This window comes from Scyliorhinus torazame, chromosome 5 (assembly GCF_047496885.1).
Source record: "Scyliorhinus torazame isolate Kashiwa2021f chromosome 5, sScyTor2.1, whole genome shotgun sequence".
Classification (NCBI taxonomy): domain Eukaryota; kingdom Metazoa; phylum Chordata; class Chondrichthyes; order Carcharhiniformes; family Scyliorhinidae; genus Scyliorhinus; species Scyliorhinus torazame.
The window spans coordinates 137,421,174-137,440,241 of record NC_092711.1 but is presented as its reverse complement, the minus strand read 5'-3'; the positions used below and the strand labels follow the sequence as shown (position 1 = coordinate 137,440,241).

The 19,068-nt window shown below is 62.6% G+C and overlaps 1 protein-coding gene across 1 annotated transcript in view; it reads left to right on the top strand.

Moving 5' to 3' along the window:
- Positions 1-9,544: 9,544 nt before the first annotated feature.
- Positions 9,545-19,068, top strand: part of LOC140419832 (large neutral amino acids transporter small subunit 2-like) — a 37,236-nt gene continuing 27,712 nt past the window's right edge. The window contains exons 1-4 of the mRNA XM_072503865.1: positions 9,545-9,623; positions 11,278-11,431; positions 12,777-12,900; positions 18,690-18,793. Of these exons, the coding sequence (XP_072359966.1) occupies positions 9,560-9,623; positions 11,278-11,431; positions 12,777-12,900; positions 18,690-18,793 (446 nt within the window). The 5' untranslated portion in view covers positions 9,545-9,559. The remainder of the gene's footprint in view (positions 9,624-11,277; positions 11,432-12,776; positions 12,901-18,689; positions 18,794-19,068) is intronic.

Below are 19,068 nucleotides of genomic sequence, written 5' to 3'. Positions count from 1 at the left end.
TCCCCTCCCCCTTTCTCTACCCATCCCCCTCTCTCCTCCCCCCTCTCTCTTCCCCCCTCCTCTCCCCTCCCCCCCCTCTCCCACCCCCCCTCATCACCCCCCCCGCTCTCACCCCCCCCCCTCCCCCCCTCTCCCCCCCTCTCTCCCCCCCCCTCCCCCTCTCTCTCCCCCCTCTCTCCCCCCCCCTCTCTCCCCCCCTCTCCCCCCCTCTCTCTCCCCACTCTCCCCCCTCTCTCTCCCCCCTCTCCCCCCCTCCCCCCTCTCTCTCCCCCCTCTCTCTCTCCCCCCTCTCTCTCTCCCCCTCTCTCTCTCCCCCCTCTCTCTCTCCCCCTCCCCCCTCTCTCTCCCCCTCCCCCCTCTCTCTCCCCCTCCCCCCTCTCTCTCCCCCTCCCCCCTCTCTCCCCCTCCCCCCTCTCTCCCCCTCCCCCCTCTCTCCCCCTCCCCCCTCTCTCCCCCTCCCCCCTCTCTCCCCCTCCCCCCTCTCCGTCCCCCTCCCCCCTCACTCCCCCTCCCCCTCTCTCCGTCTCCCCCTCTCTCCGTCTCCCCCTCTCTCTCTCTCCCCCTCTCTCTCTCCCCCTCTCTCTCTCCCCCCTCTCTCTCTCACCCTCCTCCCCCTCTCTCTCTCCCCTCCCCTCTCTCTCTCCCCCTCCCCCCTCTCTCTCCCCCTCCCCCTCTCTCCCCCTCCCCTCTCTCTCCCCCTCCCCCTCTCTCCCCCTCCCCCCTCTCTCCCCCTCCCCCCTCTCTCCCCCTCCCCTCTCTCTCCCCCTCCCCCTCTCTCTCCCCCTCCCCCTCTCTCTCCCCCTCCCCCTCTCTCTCCCCCTCCCCCTCTCTCTCCCCCTCCCCCTCTCTCTCCCCCCTCCCCCTCTCTCTCTCCCCCTCCCCCTCCCCCCTCTCTCTCCCCCTCCCCCTCTCTCTCCCCCTCCCCCCCTCCCCCCTCTCTCTCCCCCTCCCCCCTCTCTCTCCCCCTCCCCCCTCTCTCTCCCCCTCCCCCCTCTCTCTCCCCCTCCCCCCTCTCTCTCCCCCTCCCCCTCTCACTCCCCCTCCCCCCTCTCTCTCCCCCCTCCCCCCTCTCTCTCCCCCTCCCCCCTCTCTCTCCCCCTCCCCTTCCCCCCCTCTCTACCCGTCCCCTTCCCCCTCTCTACCCGTCCCCCTCTCTCTCCCCCTCTTCCCCCTCCCCTCGCTCTTCCCCCCCTCTCCCCCTCTCTCCCCCTCTCTCCCCCCTCCCCCCTCTACCCCCCCTCTCTCACCCCTCCCCCTCTAGCCCCCCCTCTCCCCCCTTCCCCCCTCTACCCCCCCCTCTACCCCCCCCTCTACCCCCCTCTCTCCCCCCCTCTCTCCCCCCCTCCTCTCTCCCCCCCTCTCTCCCCCCTCTCTCCCCCCCCTCTCTCTCTCCCCCTCTCTCTCTCCCCCCCTCTCTCTCCCCCCTCTCTCTCCCCCCCCTCTCTCTCCCCCCCTCTCTCCCCCCCCCTCTCTCCCCCTCTCTCTCCCCTCTCCCCCTGTCCCTCTCCCCATCCCCCTCTCTCTCCCCCTCCCCCTCTCTCTCCTCCCCCCTCTCTCTCCCCCTCCCCCTCTCTCTCCCCCTCCCCCTCTCTCTCCCCCCTCCCCCCTCTCTCCCCCTCCCCCCCCTCTCTCCCCCCCCCTCTCTCTCCCCCTCCCCCCTCTCTCTCCCCCTCCCCCCCCTCTCTCTCCCCCTCCCCTTCCCCCTTTCTCTACCCATCCCCCTCTCCCCCCTCTCTCTTTCCCCCCCTCCTCTCCCTCCCCCCCCTCTCCCTCCCCCCCTCTCTCCCCCCCCCTCCCCCCTCTCCCCCCTCTCTCCCCCCTCTCTCCCCCTCTCCCCCCTCTCTCTCCCCACTCTCTCCCCCTCTCTCTCCCCCCCTCTCCCCCCCTACCCCCTCTCTCTCCCCCCCTCTCTCTCCCCCTCTCTCTCTCCCCCTCTCTCTCTCCCCCTCTCTCTCTCCCCCTCTCTCTCTCCCCCTCTCTCCCTCCCCCTCTCTCTCTCCCCCTCCCCCCTCTCTCTCCCCCTCCCCCTCTCTCTCCACCTCCCCCCTCTCTCTCCCCCTCCCCCCTCTCTCCCCCTCCCCCCTCTCTCCCCCTCCCCCCTCTCTCCCCCTCCCCCCTCTCTCCCCCTCCCCCCCTCTCTCCCCCTCCCCCCTCTCTCCCCCTCCCCCCTCTCTCCCCCTCCCCCCTCACTCCCCCTCCCCTCCCCCTCTCTCCGTCTCCCCCTCTCTCCGTCTCCCCCTCTCTCCGTCTCCCCCTCTCTCCGTCTCCCCCTCTCTCCGTCTCCCCCTCTCCGTCTCCCCTCTCTCCGTCTCCCCCTCTCTCCGTCTCCCCCTCTCTCCGTCTCCCCCTCTCTCCGTCTCCCCCTCTCTCCGTCTCCCCCTCTCTCCGTCTCCCCCTCTCTCCGTCTCCCCCTCTCTCCGTCTCCCCCTCTCTCCGTCTCCCCCCTCTCTCCGTCTCCCCCCTCTCTCCGTCTCCCCCCCTCTCCCGTCTCCCCCCTCTCTCCGTCTCCCCCTCTCTCCGTCTCCCCCTCTCTCTGTCTCCCCCCTCTCTCCGTCTCCCCCCTCTCTCCGTCTCCCCCTCTCTCCGTCTCCCCCTCTCTCCGTCTCCCCCCCTCTCTCCGTCTCCCCCTCTCTCCGTCTCCCCCCTCTCTCCGTCTCCCCCCTCTCTCCGTCTCCCCCCTCTCTCCGTCTCCCCCCTCTCTCCGTCTCCCCCCCTCCCTCTCTCCGTCTCCCCTCCCCCACCTCTCCCCCACCTCTCCCCACCTCTCCCCCACCTCTCCCCCCCTCTCGCCCCACTCCTCCCCCCACCTCTCCCCCTCTCGCCCCACCTCTCCCCCCTCTCTGCCCCACCTCTCTCCCCCTCCCCTCCTCTCTCCCCCTCCCCTCCTCTCTCCCCCTCCCTCCTCTCTCTCCCCCTCCCCTCCTCTCTCCCCCTCCCCTCCTCTCTCCCCCTCCCCTCCTCTCTCCCCCTCCCCTCCTCTCCCCCCCTCCCCCCTCTCTCCCCCTCCCCCCTCTCTCCCCCTCCCCCCTCTCTCCCCCTCCCCCCTCTCTCCCCCCTCCCCCCTCTCTCCCCCTCCCCCCTCTCTCCCCCTCCCCCCTCTCTCCCCCTCCCCCCTCTCTCCCCCTCCCCCCTCTCTCCCCCTCCCCCCTCTCTCCCCCTCCCCCCTCTCTCCCCCTCCCCCCTCTCTCCCCCTCCCCCCCTCTCTCCCCCTCCCCCCTCTCTCCCCCTCCCCCCTCTCTCCCCCTCCCCCCTCTCTCCCCCTCCCCCTCTCTCCCCCTCCCCCTCTCTCCCCCTCCCCCCCTCTCTCCCCCTCCCCCCTCTCTCCCCCTCCCCCTCTCTCCCCCTCCCCCTCTCTCCCCCTCCCCCCTCTCTCCCCCTCCCCCTCTCTCCCCCTCCCCCCTCTCTCCCCCTCTCTCTCCCCTCCCCCTCTCTCCCCCTCTCTCCCCCTCCCCCCTCTCCCCCCTCCCCCTCTCTCCCCCCTCTCTCCCCCTCCCCCTCTCTCCCCCTCTCCGTCTCCCCCTCTCTCCGTCTCCCCCTCTCTCCGTCTCCCCCTCTCTCTCCGTCTCCCCCTCTCTCCGTCTCCCCCTCTCTCCGTCTCCCCCTCTCTCCGTCTCCCCCTCTCTCCGTCTCCCCCTCTCTCCGTCTCCCCCTCTCTCCGTCTCCCCCTCTCTCCGTCTCCCCCTCTCTCCGTCTCCCCCTCTCTCCGTCTCCCCCTCTCTCCGTCTCCCCCTCTCTCCGTCTCCCCCTCTCTCCGTCTCCCCCTCTCTCCGTCTCCCCCCTCTCTCCGTCTCCCCCCTCTCTCCGTCTCCCCTCCCCCACCTCTCCCCTCCCCCACCTCTCCCCCCTCTCGCCCCACCTCTCGCCCCACCTCTCCCCCCTCTCTCCCCCTCCCCTCCTCTCTCCCCCTCCCCTCCTCTCTCCCCCTCCCCTCCTCTCTCCCCCTCCCCTCCTCTCTCGCCCCTCGCCCTCCTCTCTCCCCCTCCCCTCCTCTCTCCCCCCTCCCCTCCTCTCTCCCCCTCCCCTCCTCTCTCCCCCTCCCCTCCTCTCTCCCCCTCCCCCCCTCTCTCCCCCTCCCCCCTCTCCCCCCTCCCCCCTCTCTCCCCCTCCCCCCTCTCTCCCCCTCCCCCCCCTCCCCCCTCTCTCCCCCTCCCCCCCTCTCTCCCCCCTCCCCCCCTCTCTCCCCCTCCCCCCCTCTCTCCCCCTCCCCCCTCTCTCCCCCTCCCCCCTCTCTCCCCTCCCCCCTCTCTCCCCCTCCCCCCTCTCTCCCCCTCCCCCCTCTCTCCCCCTCCCCCCTCTCTCCCCCTCCCCCCTCTCTCCCCCTCTTTCCCCCTCCCCCCTCTCTCCCCCTCCCCCCCTCTCTCCCCCTCCCCCCCTCTCTCCCCCCCCTCTCTCTCCCCCTCCCCTCTCTCTCCCCCTCCCCCTCTCTCCCCCTCCCCCCTCTCTCCCCCTCCCCCCTCTCTCCCCCTCCCCCCTCTCTCCCCCTCCCCCCTCTCTCCCCCTCACCCCTCTCTCCCCCTCCCCCCTCTCTCCCCCTCCCCCCTCTCTCCCCCTCCCCCCTCTCTCCCCCTCTCCCCCTCTCTCCCCCTCCTCCCCTCTCTCCCCTCTCCCCCTCTCCCCCTCTCTCCCCTCCCCCCTCTCTCCCCTCTCCCCCCTCTCTCCCCCTCCCCCCTCTCTCCCCCTCCCCCCTCTCTCCCCCTCCCCCCTCTCTCCCCCTCCCCCCCTCTCTCCCCCTCCCCCCTCTCTCCCCTCCCCCCTCTCTCCCCCTCCCCCCTCTCTCCCCCTCCCCCCTCTCTCCCCCTCCCCCCTCTCTCTCCCCTCCCCCCTCTCTCCCCTCCCCCCTCTCTCCCCCTCCCCCCTCTCTCCCCCCTCCCCCCTCTCTCCCCCACCCCCCTACCCCCCTCTCTCCCCCCTCCCCCCCTCCCCCCTCTCTCCCCCCCTCCCCCCCCTCTCTCCCCCTCCCCCCTCTCTCCCCCTCCCCCCTCTCTCCCCCACCCCCCTCTCTCCCCCTCCCCCCACTCTCTCCCCCTCCCCCCTCTCTCTCCCCCTCCCCCCTCTCTCTCCCCCTCCCCCTCTCTCTCTCCCCTCCCCCTATCTCCCACCCCCCCTATCTCTCCCCTCCCCCTCTCTCTCTCCCTCCCCCTCTCTCTCCCCCTCCCCCTATCTCCTCCCCCCTATCTCTCCCCCTCCCCCTCTCTCTCCCCCCCTCCCCCCTCTCTCTCTCTCTCCCCCTCCCCCCTCTCTCTCCCCCTCCCCCCTCCCCCCCTCTCTCTCCCCCTCCCCCCTCTCTCCTCCCCCTCCCCCCTCTCTCTCCCCCTCCCCCCCTCTCTCTCCCCCTCCCCCTCTCTCCTCCCCCTCCCCCTCACTCTCCCCCTCCCCCTCTCTCTCCCCCCTCCCCCTCTCTCTCCCCCTCCCCCTCTCTCTCCCCCTCCCCCTCTCTCTCCCCCTCCCCCTCTCTCTCCCCCTCCCCCTCTCTCTCCCCCTCCCCCTCTCTCTCCCCCCTCCCCCTCTCTCTCCCCCCTCCCCCCTCTCTCTCCCCCTCCCCCCTCTCTCTCCCCCTCCCCCTCCTCTCTCCCCCTCCCCCTCTCTCTCCCCCCTCCCCCTCTCTCTCCCCCTCCCCCCTCTCTCTCCCCCCTCCCCCTCTCTCTCCCCCTCCCCCTCCCCCCTCTCTCTCCCCCTCCCCCCTCTCTCTCCCCCTCCCCCCCTCCCCCCCTCTCTCTCCCCCTCCCCCCTCTCTCTCCCCCTCCCCCCTCTCTCTCCCCCTCCCCCCTCTCTCTCCCCCCTCCCCCCTCTCTCTCCCCCTCCCCCTCTCTCTCCCCCTCCCCCCTCTCTCTCCCCCCTCCCCCCTCTCTCTCCCCCTCCCCCCTCTCTCTCCCCCTCCCCTTCCCCCCCTCTCTACCCGTCCCCTTCCCCCTCTCTCTACCCGTCCCCCTCTCTCTCCCCTCTTCCCCCTCCCCTCTCTCTTCCCCCCCCTCTCCCCCTCTCTCCCCCTCTCTCCCCCCTCCCCCCCTCTACCCCCCCCTCTCTCCCCCCTCCCCCCTCTACCCCCCCCTCTCCCCCCTTCCCCCTCTACCCCCCCTCTACCCCCCCCTCTACCCCCCCTCTACCCCCCTCTCTCCCCCCCTCTCTCCCCCCCCTCTCTCCCCCCCTCTCTCCTCCCCTCTCTCCCCCCCTCTCTCCCCCCCCTCTCTCTCTCCCCCTCTCCTCTCCCCCCCCTCTCACTCTCCCCCCCTCTCTCTCCCACCCCTCTCTCTCCCCCCCCTCTCTCTCCCCCCCTCTCTCCCCCCCCCCACTCTCCCCCCTCTCTCTCCCCTCTCCCCCTGTCTCTCCCCATCCCCCTCTCTCTCCCCCTCCCCCTCTCTCACCCCCCCTCTCTCTCCCCCTCCCCCTCTCTCTCCCCCCTCCCCCTCTCTCTCCCCCCTCCCCCTCTCTCCCCCCTCCCCCCCTCTCTCCCCCCCTCTCTCTCCCCCTCCCCCCTCTCTCTCCCCCTCCCCCTCTCTCTCCCCCTCCCCTTCCCCCTTTCTCTACCCATCCCCCTCTCCCCCCTCTCTCTTTCCCCCCCTCCTCTCCCTCCCCCCCTCTCCCTCCCCCCTCTCTCCCCCCCTCTCTCCCCCCCCCTCCCCCCTCTCCCCCCTCTCTCCCCCCCTCCCCCCTCTCTCTCCCCACTCTCCCCCCTCTCTCTCCCACTCTCCCCCCCTCTCTCTCCCCCCTCTCCCCCCTCTCCCCCCCTCTCTCTCCCCCCCCCTCTCTCCCCCCTCTCTCTCCCCCCTCTCTCTCTCCCCCCTCTCTCTCTCCCCCCTCTCTCTCTCCCCCTCTCTCCTCACCCCCCCCTCTCTCCTCTCCCCCTCTCTCTCCCCACTCCCCCCTCTCTCTCCCCCCTCCCCCCTCTCTCTCCCCCTCCCCCCTCTCTCTCCCCCCTCCCCCCTCTCTCTCCCCCTCCCCCCCCCTCTCTCTCCCCCTCCCCCCTCTCTCTCCCCCTCCCCCCTCTCTCTCCCCCTCCCCCCCTCTCTCTCCCCCCTCCCCCCCTCTCCTCCCCCCCTCTCTCTCCCCCCTCCCCTTCCCCCTCTCTACCGTCCCCCTCTCCCCCCCTCTCTCTCCCCTCTCACCCCCTCCCCCTCTCTCTCCCCCCCTCCCCCCTCTCACTCCCCCTCCCCCCTCTCTCTCCCCCTCCCCCCTCTCTCACCCCCTCCCCCCTCTCTCATCCCCCCTCCCCCCCCTCTCACTCCCCCTCCCCCCCTCTCTCTCCCCCCCCCCCTCTCACTCCCCCTCCCCCCCTCACTCACCCCCACCCCCCTCTCTCTCCCCCTCCCCCCTCACACTCCCCCTCCCCCCCACTCTCTCCCCCCTCCCCCCCTCTCACTCCCCCACCCCCCTCACACACCCCCTCCCCATCTCTCTCCCCCTCCCCCCTCACCCTCCCCCTCCCCCTCTCCCTCCCCCACCCCTACCCCCTCTCTACCCCGTCCCTCACTCCCCCACCCCTCACTCTTCCCCCCCCTCTCCCCCCTCTCCCCCCTCTCACCCCCTCTCTCCCCCCTCTACCCCCCCCTCTCTCCCCCCCTCTCTCCCCCCCCCCTCTCCCCCCCCCCCCTCTCCCCCCCTCTCTCCCCCCCTCTCTCCCCCCCTCTCACTCCCCCACTCTCTCCCCCCCTCTCTCCCCTCCTCTCTCCCCCTCTCCCCCCTCTCACTCCCCCCTCTCTCTCCCCCTCTCTCTCCCCCTCTCTCACCCCCTCTCTCTCCCCCCTCTCTCTCCCCCCTCTCTCCCCCCTCTCTCCCCCCTCTCTCCCCCCTCTTTTCCCCCCCCTCTTTCCCCCCCCTCTTTTCCCCCCCTCTTTTCCCCCCCCTCTTTTCCCCCCTCTCTCTCCCCCTCTCCCCCCCTCTCTCTCCCCCTCTCTCTCCCCCTCTCTCTCCCCCACTCTCCCCCTCTCTCTCCCCTCTCTCTCACCCTCTCTCTCACCCTCTCTCTCACCCTCTCTCTCCCCTTCCCCCTCTCTCTCCACCTCCCCCTCTCTCTCCACCTCCCCCTCTCTCTCCACCTCCCCCCTCTCTCTCCACCTCCCCCCTCTCTCTCCACCTCCCCCCTCTCTCTCCACCTCCCCCCTCTCTCTCCACCTCCCCCCTCTCTCTCCACCTCCCCCTCTCTCTCCACCTCCCCCTCTCTCCACCTCCCCCCTCTCTCTCCACCTCCCCCCCTCTCTCTCCCCCTCCCCCCTCTCTCTCCCCCTCCCCCTCTCTCTCCCCCTCCCCCTCTCTCTCCCCCTCCCCCTCTCTCTCCCCCCCTCTCTCCCCCTCCCCCCTCTCTCTCCCCCTCCCCCTCTCTCTCCCCCTCCCCCCTCTCTCCACCTCCCCCCTCTCTCTCCACCTCCCCCCTCTCTCTCCACCTCCCCCCCTCTCTCTCCCCCTCCCCCCTCTCTCTCCCCCTCCCCCTCTCTCTCCCCCTCCCCCTCTCTCTCCCCCTCCCCCCTCTCTCTCCCCCTCCCCCTCTCTCTCCCCCTCCCCCTCTCTCTCCCCCTCCCCCCTCTCTCCCCTCCCCCCTCTCTCTCCCCTCCCCCCTCTCTCTCCCCCTCCCCCCTCTCTCCCCTCCCCCCTCTCTCTCCCATTCCCCTTCCCCCTCTCTCTACCCATCCCCTTCCCCCTCTCTCTACCCATCCCCTTCCCCCTCTCTCTACCCATCCCCCTCTCCCCCCTCTCTCCCCTCTCTCTTCCCCCCCTCCCCCCTCTCCCTCCCTCTCTCCCCCCTCCCCCCCTCTCTTCCCCCCCCCCCTCTCTTCCCCCCCCTCTCTTCCCCTCCTCTCTTCCCCCCCCTCTCCCCCCCCTCTCTCTTCCCCCCCCTCTCCCCCCCCTCTCCCCCACTCTCTCCCCCCACTCTCTCCCCCCACTCTCTCCCCCCACTCTCTCCCCCCACTCTCTCCCCCCCTCTCTCCCCCCCTCTCTCCCCCCCCTCTCTCCCCCCCCTCTCTCCCCCCCCTCTCTCCCCCCTCTCTCTCCCCCCTCTCTCCCCCCCCTCTCTCCCCCCCCTCTCTCCCCCCCCCCTCTCTCTCACCCTCTCTCTCACCCTCTCTCTCACCCTCTCTCTCCCCTTCCCCCTCTCTCTCCCCATCCCCCTCCCCCCTCTCTCTCCCCCTCCCCTTCTCTCTCCCCCTCCCCTTCTCTCTCCCCCTCCCCTTCTCTCTCCCCTCCCCCTCTCTCTCCCCCTCTCCCTCCCTCTTGCCCCTCTCCCTCCCTCTTGCCCCTCTCCCTCCCCCTGCCCCCTCTCTCTCCCTCTGCCCCTCACCCTCTTTCTCCCCCTCCCCCTATTTCTCTCCTCCCTCGCTCTCTTTGTGTGTGTGTGTGTGTCTCTCTCTCTCCCTCTCCCTCTAATGCTCTCTCTTATCTTCTCTCCCTTGGTCTCTCTCTCTCCCTTTTCTCTTCCCTCCTCGGGCTCTCTCTTTCTCTCTCTCTCTCTCTCTCTCACTCTCACCTCCTTCCCCCCTCCCCTTGGTCTCCACTTCTCTGACTGGGCTAAATCGGCCGGAACATTTGTTCAGCTGAAAATCACCGTTGGGCAAATGCCTGAGTCACCATGGCAACCAGGCTTCAAACTGAGAGTTTGCTGAGTCTCAGCCACAATGCCCTGGGCAGCAGAGGTCAGCGGTTCACCTGGGAAAACCAGGATCTAATCCAGAGGTCGTGAGAGATGTGGGTGGAATGGCCTGGGGGAGGGGGAGGTGTCCCATCGCTCAGCATCATGTGAGGACGATTCGCCCTACCATGGAACGGGGGCAGGAGCGAAAATGACTAGGCCCAGGAATCTGGGAATCCTCCAGGCCCAGGAATCTCGGGACCCTCCAGGCCTGGGAATCTCGGGGGTCCTCCAGGACCAGGAATCTCAGGGTCGAGAATCTCGGGATCCTACAGACCCGGGAATCTAAAGATCCTGCAAGCCCAGAGATTCAAGGCCCGGGGACCTCGTGATGTCCAGGGATTGTAGGATTTCCCAAATCCGGGAATTCTAGGATACTGCAGGCCTTGGAACCTTGTGATTTTCCAGGTTTCCAGGTCCAGAGATTGTATGATTCTCCAAGTCTGGGAATTCTAGGATGCTCCAGGCCCGGGAATATTAGAACTCTGGCTGCCTGCCCTGCTGCTGTACTGTTGGCAGCCTTGCGTCCCGACACCTTGCAGCGTGTCAGGCTGAGCTGATCCAGCCGGCCACTAAGCCGCTTGAAATCCGCCTCGTGTGAGTCTCCACCACTCCCTCCCCTCCCTCACTTTCCTATGTGCTCGTCCCGTGACTGCCAAGTCTGACTTGGACTGGTATCTGAGAGGGAGAATCTAGAACTGGGGGAAAAGAACATCCTACCTAAGCTCACGTGCCTCCCCCCTAACCCAGTAACCCCACCGATCCTTTTTGGATGATAGAGAGAAATTTAGCATGGCCAATCCACCTAACCTGCACATCTTTAGGCGGCACGGTGGCGCAGTGGGTTAGCACTGCTGCCTCACGGTGCTGTGGACCCGGGTTCAATCCTGGCCCCGGGTCACTGTCCGTGTGGAATTTGCACATTCTCCCCGTGTCTGCGTGGGTTTCGCCCCCACAACCCAAAGATGTGCAGGGTAGGTGGACTGGCCACGCTAAATTGCCCCTTAATTCGAAAAAAAAAGAATTGGGTCCTCTAAATTTCTATCATTAAAATTTTTTTAAGTAACCTGCACGTCTTCGGACTGTGGGGGAAACCAGAGGGAAACCCACGCAGACACTGGCAGAACATGCAGACTCCAGACGTCAGCTGAGGCCGGAATTGAACCCGAGTCCCTGGAGCTGTGAGGCAGCGATGTTAACAACTGTGCCACTCATATGGTCTTTACCCGTGTAGGGCAGCGTGGGAGCACAGTGGTTAGCACGGTTGCTTCACAGCTCCAGAGTCCCGGGTTCGATTCCGGCTTGGGTCACTGTCTGTGCGGAGTCTGCACGTTCTCCCCGTGTCTGCGTGGGTTTCCTCCGGGTGCTCCGGTTGCCTCCCACAGTCCAAAGACGAGCGGGTTAGGTGGATTGGCCATGATAAATTGCCCTTAGTGTCAAAAAATGGTTGGGTTATGGGGGAATAGGATGGAGGTGTGGGGGTAGGGCAGAGGTGTGGACTTAGGCAGGGTGCTCTTTCCAAGGGCTGGAGACTCGATGGGCCGAATGGCCTCCTTCTGCACTGTAAAAGCTATGATACCCACCCTTTACTTTCTCTGATCATGGGCACCCCCCTAACCCCTCCTCTCGCTCTTGACGTCTTTCTGTTTCCGCTGCAGGTCATTATTACTGGCTGGAACCCAAGAACGCCTTCCAGACGTGGCAGGAGCCGGAGATCGGCCTGGTAGCCCTGGCCTTCCTACAGGGCTCGTTCGCCTATGGTGGCTGGAACTTTCTCAACTATGTGACAGAGGAGCTGGTTGACCCGTACAGGTAAAGAAACACAGGGGGGAGGGTCAACATTCTGGGTGGTGGGGGTGGGGCCTTAACAGTGACCAGAAACTGAACCAGACCAGCCATATACATACTGCGGCTACAAGAGCAGGTCAGAGGCTGGGGGTCCTGTGGTGAGTAACTCGCCTCCTGACTCCCCCCCCCAAAGCCTGTCCGCCATCGACAAGGTACAAGTCAGGAGTGTCATGGGATACTCTCCACTTGCCTGGATGAGTGCGGCTCCGACCCACTCGAGAAACTCGACACCATCCAGGACAAAGCAGCCCCGCTTTGATCGGCACCCCATCCACAAACATTCGCTCCCTCCACCACTGACGCACAGTGACAGCAGCGTGTGTACCATCTACAAGATGCACCGCAGCGACTCACCAAGGCTCCTTCGACAGCACCTTCCAAACCCACCACCTCTACCATCTAGAAGGACAAGGGGCAGCAGACACATGGGGAACTCCACCACCTGCAGGTTCCCCTCCGAGCCCCACACTCACCATCCTGACTGGGGAATATATCGGCCGTTCCTTCACTGTCGCCGGGTCACAATCCTGGACCTCCCTCCCTGACAGCACTGTGGGTGTTACCCACACCACACAGGGACTGCAGCCGGTTCAAGAAGGCGGCTCACCCACCACCTTCTCAAGGGGCAACTAGGGATGGGCAATAAATACTGGGCCCGGCCAGCGACACCCACATCCCCCGTGAATGAATTAAAATATCAAGAGGTGCATATGTGTGTAGCATATCATGGGGGTGAAAATGGGCCCCTTCTCTTTTTATTTAAATTTGGAGTACCCAATTCTTTTTTTTCCCATTAAGGGGCAATTTAAAGGGCTGGTTTAGCACAGTGGACTAAACAGCTGGTTTGTGATGCAGAACAATGCCAGCAGCACGGTTCAATTCGCCTACCAGCCTCCCCGAACAGGCGCCGGAATGTGGCGACTGGGGGCTTTTCACAGTAACTTCCATTTGAAGCCTACTTGTGACAATTACTATTATTTAGCCTTGCCAATCCACCTACCCAGCACATCTTTGGATTGTGGGGGTGAGACCCACGCAGACACGGGGAGAATGTGCAAACTCGACACAGACAGTGACCCGGGGCCGGAACCGAACCTGGGACCTCATCGCCGTGAGGCAGCAGTGCTAACCCACTGCTCCACCATGCTGCCTGAGTTCTCGCTCTCTTTATCCCTGCCTTCTGTCTCTCCCAACATCTGTCTCGCTTCACCCCTACCACTACGCTGCCTGCTTGTTCATGCAGGTCCTTCCCGACACGCACTCACTATGTTTCTCTTCCCCTCCCCTCACCCCCTCTACTACACTGCAGGAATCTTCCTCGAGCGATCTTCATCTCCATCCCGCTGGTAACCTTCGTCTACGTGTTTGCGAACATTGCCTATGTGACGGCCATGTCCCCCATGGAGCTGCTGGAGAGCAATGCAGTGGCTGTGGTAAGGACACCAATTACCTGGCTCCAACTTTGCTCAGGGTCTGCAACACAGGCACAAAACATCACCCCGTGCTGTCCCTTTCCTGGGAGTGTGTGATGGGGACAGTGTAGAGGGAGCTTTACTCTGTATCTAACCCCGTGCTGTACCTGTCCTGGGAGTGTTTGATGGGGACAGTGTAGAGGGAGCTTTACTCTGTATCTAACCCCGTGCTGTACCTGTCCTGGGAGTGTTTGATGGGGACAGTGTAGAGGGAGCTTTACTCTGTATCTAACCCCGTGATGTACCTGTCCTGGGAGTGTTTGATGGGGAAAGTGTAGAGGGAGCTTTACTCTGTATCTAACCCCGTGCTGTGCCTGTCCTGGGAGTGTTTGATGGGGAAAGTGTAGAGGGAGCTTTACTCTGTATCTAACCCAGTGCTGTGCCTGTCCTGGGAGTGTTAGTTGGGGACAGTGTAGAGGGAGCTTTACTCTGTATCTAACCCCGTGCTGTACCTGTCCTGGAGTGTTTGATGGGGAAAGTGTAGAGGGAGCTTTACTCTGTATCTAACCCAGTGCTGTGCCTGTCCTGGGAGTGTTAGTTGGGGACAGTGTAGAGGGAGCTTTACTCTGTATCTAACCCCGTGCTGTACCTGTCCTGGGAGTGTTTGATGGGGAAAGTGTAGAGGGAGCTTTACTCTGTATCTAACCCCGTGCTGTACCTGTCCTGGGAGTGTTTGATGGGGACAGTGTGGAGGGAGCTTTACTCTGTATCTAACCCCGTGCTGTACCTGTCCTGGGACTGTTTGATGGGGACAGTGTAGAGGGAGCTTTACTCTGTATCTAACCCCGTGCTGTACCTGTCCTGGGAGTGTTTGATGCGGAAAGTGTAGAGGGAGCTTTACTCTGTATCTAACCCCGTGCTGTACCTGTCCTGGGAGTGTTTGATGGGGACAGTGTGGAGGGAGCTTTACTCTGTATCTAACCCCGTGCTGTACCTGTCCTGGGAGTGTTTGATGGGGACAGTGTAGAGGGAGCTTTACTCTGTATCTAACCCCGTGCTGTACCTGTCCTGGGAGTGTTTGATGGGGACAGTGTAGAGGGAGCTTTACTCTGTATCTAACCCCGTGCTGTACCTGTCCTGGGAGTGTTTGATGGGGACAGTGTAGAGGGAGCTTTACTCTGTATCTAACTCCGTGCTGTACCTGTCCTGGGAGTGTTTGATGGGGACAGTGTAGAGGGAGCTTTACTCTGTATCTAACCCCGTGCTGTACCTGTCCTGGGAGTGTTTGATGGGGACAGTGTAGAGGGAGCTTTACTCTGTATCTAACTCCGTGCTGTACCTGTCCTGGGAGTGTTTGATGGGGACAGTGTAGAGGGAGCTTTACTCTGTATCTAACCCCGTGCTGTACCTGTCCTGGGAGTGTTTGATGGGGACAGTGTAGAGGGAGCTTTACTCTGTATCTAACCCCGTGCTGTACCTGTCCTGGGAGTGTTTGATGGGGACAGTGTAGAGGGAGCTTTACTCTGTATCTAACCCCGTGCTGTACCTGTCCTGGGAGTGTTAGTTGGGGACAGTGTAGAGGGAGCTTTACTCTGTATCTAACCCCGTGCTGTACCTGTCCTGGGAGTGTTTGATGGGGACAGTGTGGAGGGAGCTTTACTCTGTATCTAACCCCGTGCTGTACCTGTCCTGGGACTGTTTGATGGGGACAGTGTAGAGGGAGCTTTACTCTGTATCTAACCCCGTGCTGTACCTGTCCTGGGAGTGTTTGATGCGGAAAGTGTAGAGGGAGCTTTACTCTGTATCTAACCCCGTGCTGTACCTGTCCTGGGAGTGTTTGATGGGGACAGTGTGGAGGGAGCTTTACTCTGTATCTAACCCCGTGCTGTACCTGTCCTGGGAGTGTTTGATGGGGACAGTGTAGAGGGAGCTTTACTCTGTATCTAACCCCGTGCTGTACCTGTCCTGGGAGTGTTTGATGGGGACAGTGTAGAGGGAGCTTTACTCTGTATCTAACCCCGTGCTGTACCTGTCCTGGGAGTGTTTGATGGGGACAGTGTAGAGGGAGCTTTACTCTGTATCTAACTCCGTGCTGTACCTGTCCTGGGAGTGTTTGATGGGGACAGTGTAGAGGGAGCTTTACTCTGTATCTAACCCCGTGCTGTACCTGTCCTGGGAGTGTTTGATGGGGACAGTGTAGAGGGAGCTTTACTCTGTATCTAACTCCGTGCTGTATCTGTCCTGGGAGTGTTTGATGGGGACAGTGTAGAGGGAGCTTTACTCTGTATCTAACCCCGTGCTGTACCTGTCCTGGGAGTGTTTGATGGGGACAGTGTAGAGGGAGCTTTACTCTGTATCTAACCCCGTGCTGTACCTGTCCTGGGAGTGTTTGATGGGGACAGTGTAGAGGGAGCTTTACTCTGTATCTAACCCCGTGCTGTACCTGTCCTGGGAGTGTTAGTTGGGGACAGTGTAGAGGGAGCTTTACTCTGTATCTAACCCCGTGCTGTACCTGTCCTGGGAGTGTTTGATGGGGACAGTGTAGAGGGAGCTTTACTCTGTATCTAACTCCGTGCTGTACCTGTCCTGGGAGTGTTTGATGGGGACAGTGTAGAGGGAGCTTTACTCTGTATCTAACCCCGTGCTGTACCTGTCCTGGGAGTGTTTGATGGGGACAGTGTAGAGGGAGCTTTACTCTGTATCTAACCCCGTGCTGTACCTGTCCTGGGAGTGTTTGATGGGGACAGTGTAGAGGGAGCTTTACTCTGTATCTAACCCCGTGCTGTACCTGTCCTGGGAGTGTTTGATGGGGACAGTGTAGAGGGAGCTTTACTCTGTATCTAACCCCGTGCTGTACCTGTCCTGGGAGTGTTTGATGGGGACAGTGTAGAGGGAGCTTTACTCTGTATCTAACCCCGTGCTGTACCTGTCCTGGGAGTGTTAGTTGGGGACAGTGTAGAGGGAGCTTTACTCTGTATCTAACCCCGTGCTGTACCTGTCCTGGGAGTGTTTGATGGGGACAGTGTGGAGGGAGCTTTACTCTGTATCTAACCCCGTGCTGTACCTGTCCTGGGACTGTTTGATGGGGACAGTGTAGAGGGAGCTTTACTCTGTATCTAACCCCGTGCTGTACCTGTCCTGGGAGTGTTTGATGCGGAAAGTGTAGAGGGAGCTTTACTCTGTATCTAACCCCGTGCTGTACCTGTCCTGGGAGTGTTTGATGGGGACAGTGTGGAGGGAGCTTTACTCTGTATCTAACCCCGTGCTGTACCTGTCCTGGGAGTGTTTGATGGGGACAGTGTAGAGGGAGCTTTACTCTGTATCTAACCCCGTGCTGTACCTGTCCTGGGAGTGTTTGATGGGGACAGTGTAGAGGGAGCTTTACTCTGTATCTAACCCCGTGCTGTACCTGTCCTGGGAGTGTTTGATGGGGACAGTGTAGAGGGAGCTTTACTCTGTATCTAACTCCGTGCTGTACCTGTCCTGGGAGTGTTTGATGGGGACAGTGTAGAGGGAGCTTTACTCTGTATCTAACCCCGTGCTGTACCTGTCCTGGGAGTGTTTGATGGGGACAGTGTAGAGGGAGCTTTACTCTGTATCTAACTCCGTGCTGTATCTGTCCTGGGAGTGTTTGATGGGGACAGTGTAGAGGGAGCTTTACTCTGTATCTAACCCCGTGCTGTACCTGTCCTGGGAGTGTTTGATGGGGACAGTGTAGAGGGAGCTTTACTCTGTATCTAACCCCGTGCTGTACCTGTCCTGGGAGTGTTTGATGGGGACAGTGTAGAGGGAGCTTTACTCTGTATCTAACCCCGTGCTGTACCTGTCCTGGGAGTGTTAGTTGGGGACAGTGTAGAGGGAGCTTTACTCTGTATCTAACCCCGTGCTGTACCTGTCCTGGGAGTGTTTGATGGGGACAGTGTAGAGGGAGCTTTACTCTGTATCTAACTCCGTGCTGTACCTGTCCTGGGAGTGTTTGATGGGGACAGTGTAGAGGGAGCTTTACTCTGTATCTAACCCCGTGCTGTACCTGTCCTGGGAGTGTTTGATGGGGACAGTGTAGAGGGAGCTTTACTCTGTATCTAACCCCGTGCTGTACCTGTCCTGGGAGTGTTAGTTGGGGACACTGTAGAGGGAGCTTTACTCTGTATCTAACCCCGTGCTGTACCTGTCCTGGGAGTATTTGATGGTGACAGTGTAGAGGGAGCTTTACTCTGTATCTAACTCCGTGCTGTACCTGTCCTGGGAGTGTTTGATGGGGACAGTGTTGAGGGTGCTTTACTCTGTATCTAACACCGTGCTGTACCTGTCCTGGGAGTGTTTGATGGGGACAGTGTAGAGGGAGCTTTACTCTGTATCTAACCCCATGCTGTACCTGCCCTGGGAGTGTTTGATGGGGCAGTGTAGAGCGAGCTTTACTCTGTATCTAACCCCATGCTGTACCTGTCCTGGGAGTGTTTGATGGGGACAGTGTAGAGGGAGCTTTACTCTGTATCTAACCCCATGCTGTACCTGTCCTGGGAGTGTTTGATGGGGCAGTGTAGAGAGAACTTTACTCTGTATCTAACCCCATGCTGTACCTGTCCTGGGAGTGTTTGATGGGGACAGTGTAGAGGGAGCTTTACTCTGTATCTAACCCCGTGCTGTCCCTGTCCTGGGAGTGTTTGATGGGGACAGTGTAGAGGGAGCTTTACTCTGTATCTAACCCCGTGCTGTACCTGTCCTGGGAGTGTTTGATGGGGACAGTGTAGAGGGAGCTTTACCCTGTATCTAACCCTGTGCTGTGCCTGTCCTGGGAGTGTTTGATTGGGACAGTGTAGAGGGAGCTTTACTCTGTATCTAACCCCGTGCTGTACCTGTCCTGGGAGTGTTTGATGGGGACAGTGTAGAGGGAGCTTTACCCCTGTATCTAACCCTGTGCTGTACCTGTCCTGGGAGTGTTTGATGGGGACAGTGCAGAGGGAGCTTTACTCTGTATCTAACCCCGTGCTGTACCTGTCCTGGGAGTGTTTGATCGGGACAGTGTAGAGGGAGCTTTACTCTGTATCTAACCCCATGCTGTACCTGTCCTGGGAGTGTTTGATGGGGACAGTGTAGATGGAGCTTTACTCTGTATCTAACCCCGTGCTGTACCTGTCCTGGGAGTGTTTGATGGGGACAGTGTAGAGGGAGCTTTACTCTGTATCTAACCCCCGTGCTGTACCTGTCCTGGGAGTGTTTGATGGGGGACAGTGTAGAGGGAGCTCTACTCTGTATCTAACCCCGTGCTGTACCTGTCCTGGGAGTGTTTGATGGGGACAGTGTAGAGGGAGCTTTACTCTGTATCTAACCCCGTGCTGTACCTGTCCTGGGAGTGTTTGATGGGGACAGTGTAGAGGGAGCTTTACTCTGTATCTAACCCCGTGCTGTATCTGGTCTGGGATTGTTGGATGGGGACAGTGTAGAGGGAGCTTTACTCTGTATCTAACCCCGTGCTGTACCTGTGCTGGGAGTGTTTGATGGGGACAGTGTAGAGGGAGCTTTACCCTGTATCTAACCCCGTGCTGTACCTGTCCTGGGAGTGTTTGATGGGGACAGAGTAGAGGGAGCTTTACTCTGTATCTAACCCCGTGCTGTACCTGTCCTGGGAGTGTTTGATGGGGACAGAGTAGAGGGAGCTTTACTCTGTATCTAACCCCGTGCTGTACCTGTCCTGGGAGTGTTTGATGGGGACAGTGTAGAGGGAGCTTTACCCTGTATCTAACCCTGTGCTGTACCGGTCCTCGTTCTACAATCCTAGTTAATCCTTCTCTCTCTGTCTCTCTTTTCAGACCTTCGGGGAGAAGCTGTTGGGAGTGATGTCCTGGATTATGCCTATTTCTGTTGCACTGTCGACCTTCGGAGGAGTTAACGGCTCCCTCTTCACCTCCTCAAGGTCCGTTCGTCTGACTTTTGGCAATCAGGGTTGTGGGTGAGGAGGGGTGGTCGGGTTGCGAATGTCATGTTTCCTGTTCCCCATCGACTGCCCAAATATCAAACCAAGCCTGGCACGGAACGCTCCCAAACTCCACAACGGAAGCGAGTGTGGTGGCGACCAAGTTACCGCCCCCCTTGCAGTTAATCTGATTTTCCGGCTGGATTTCCGGAATTTTCCCCCTCTAGTCTTTTTTGCATTGGGCGTGTGGCACGGTCCCACGGACAATTGGACAA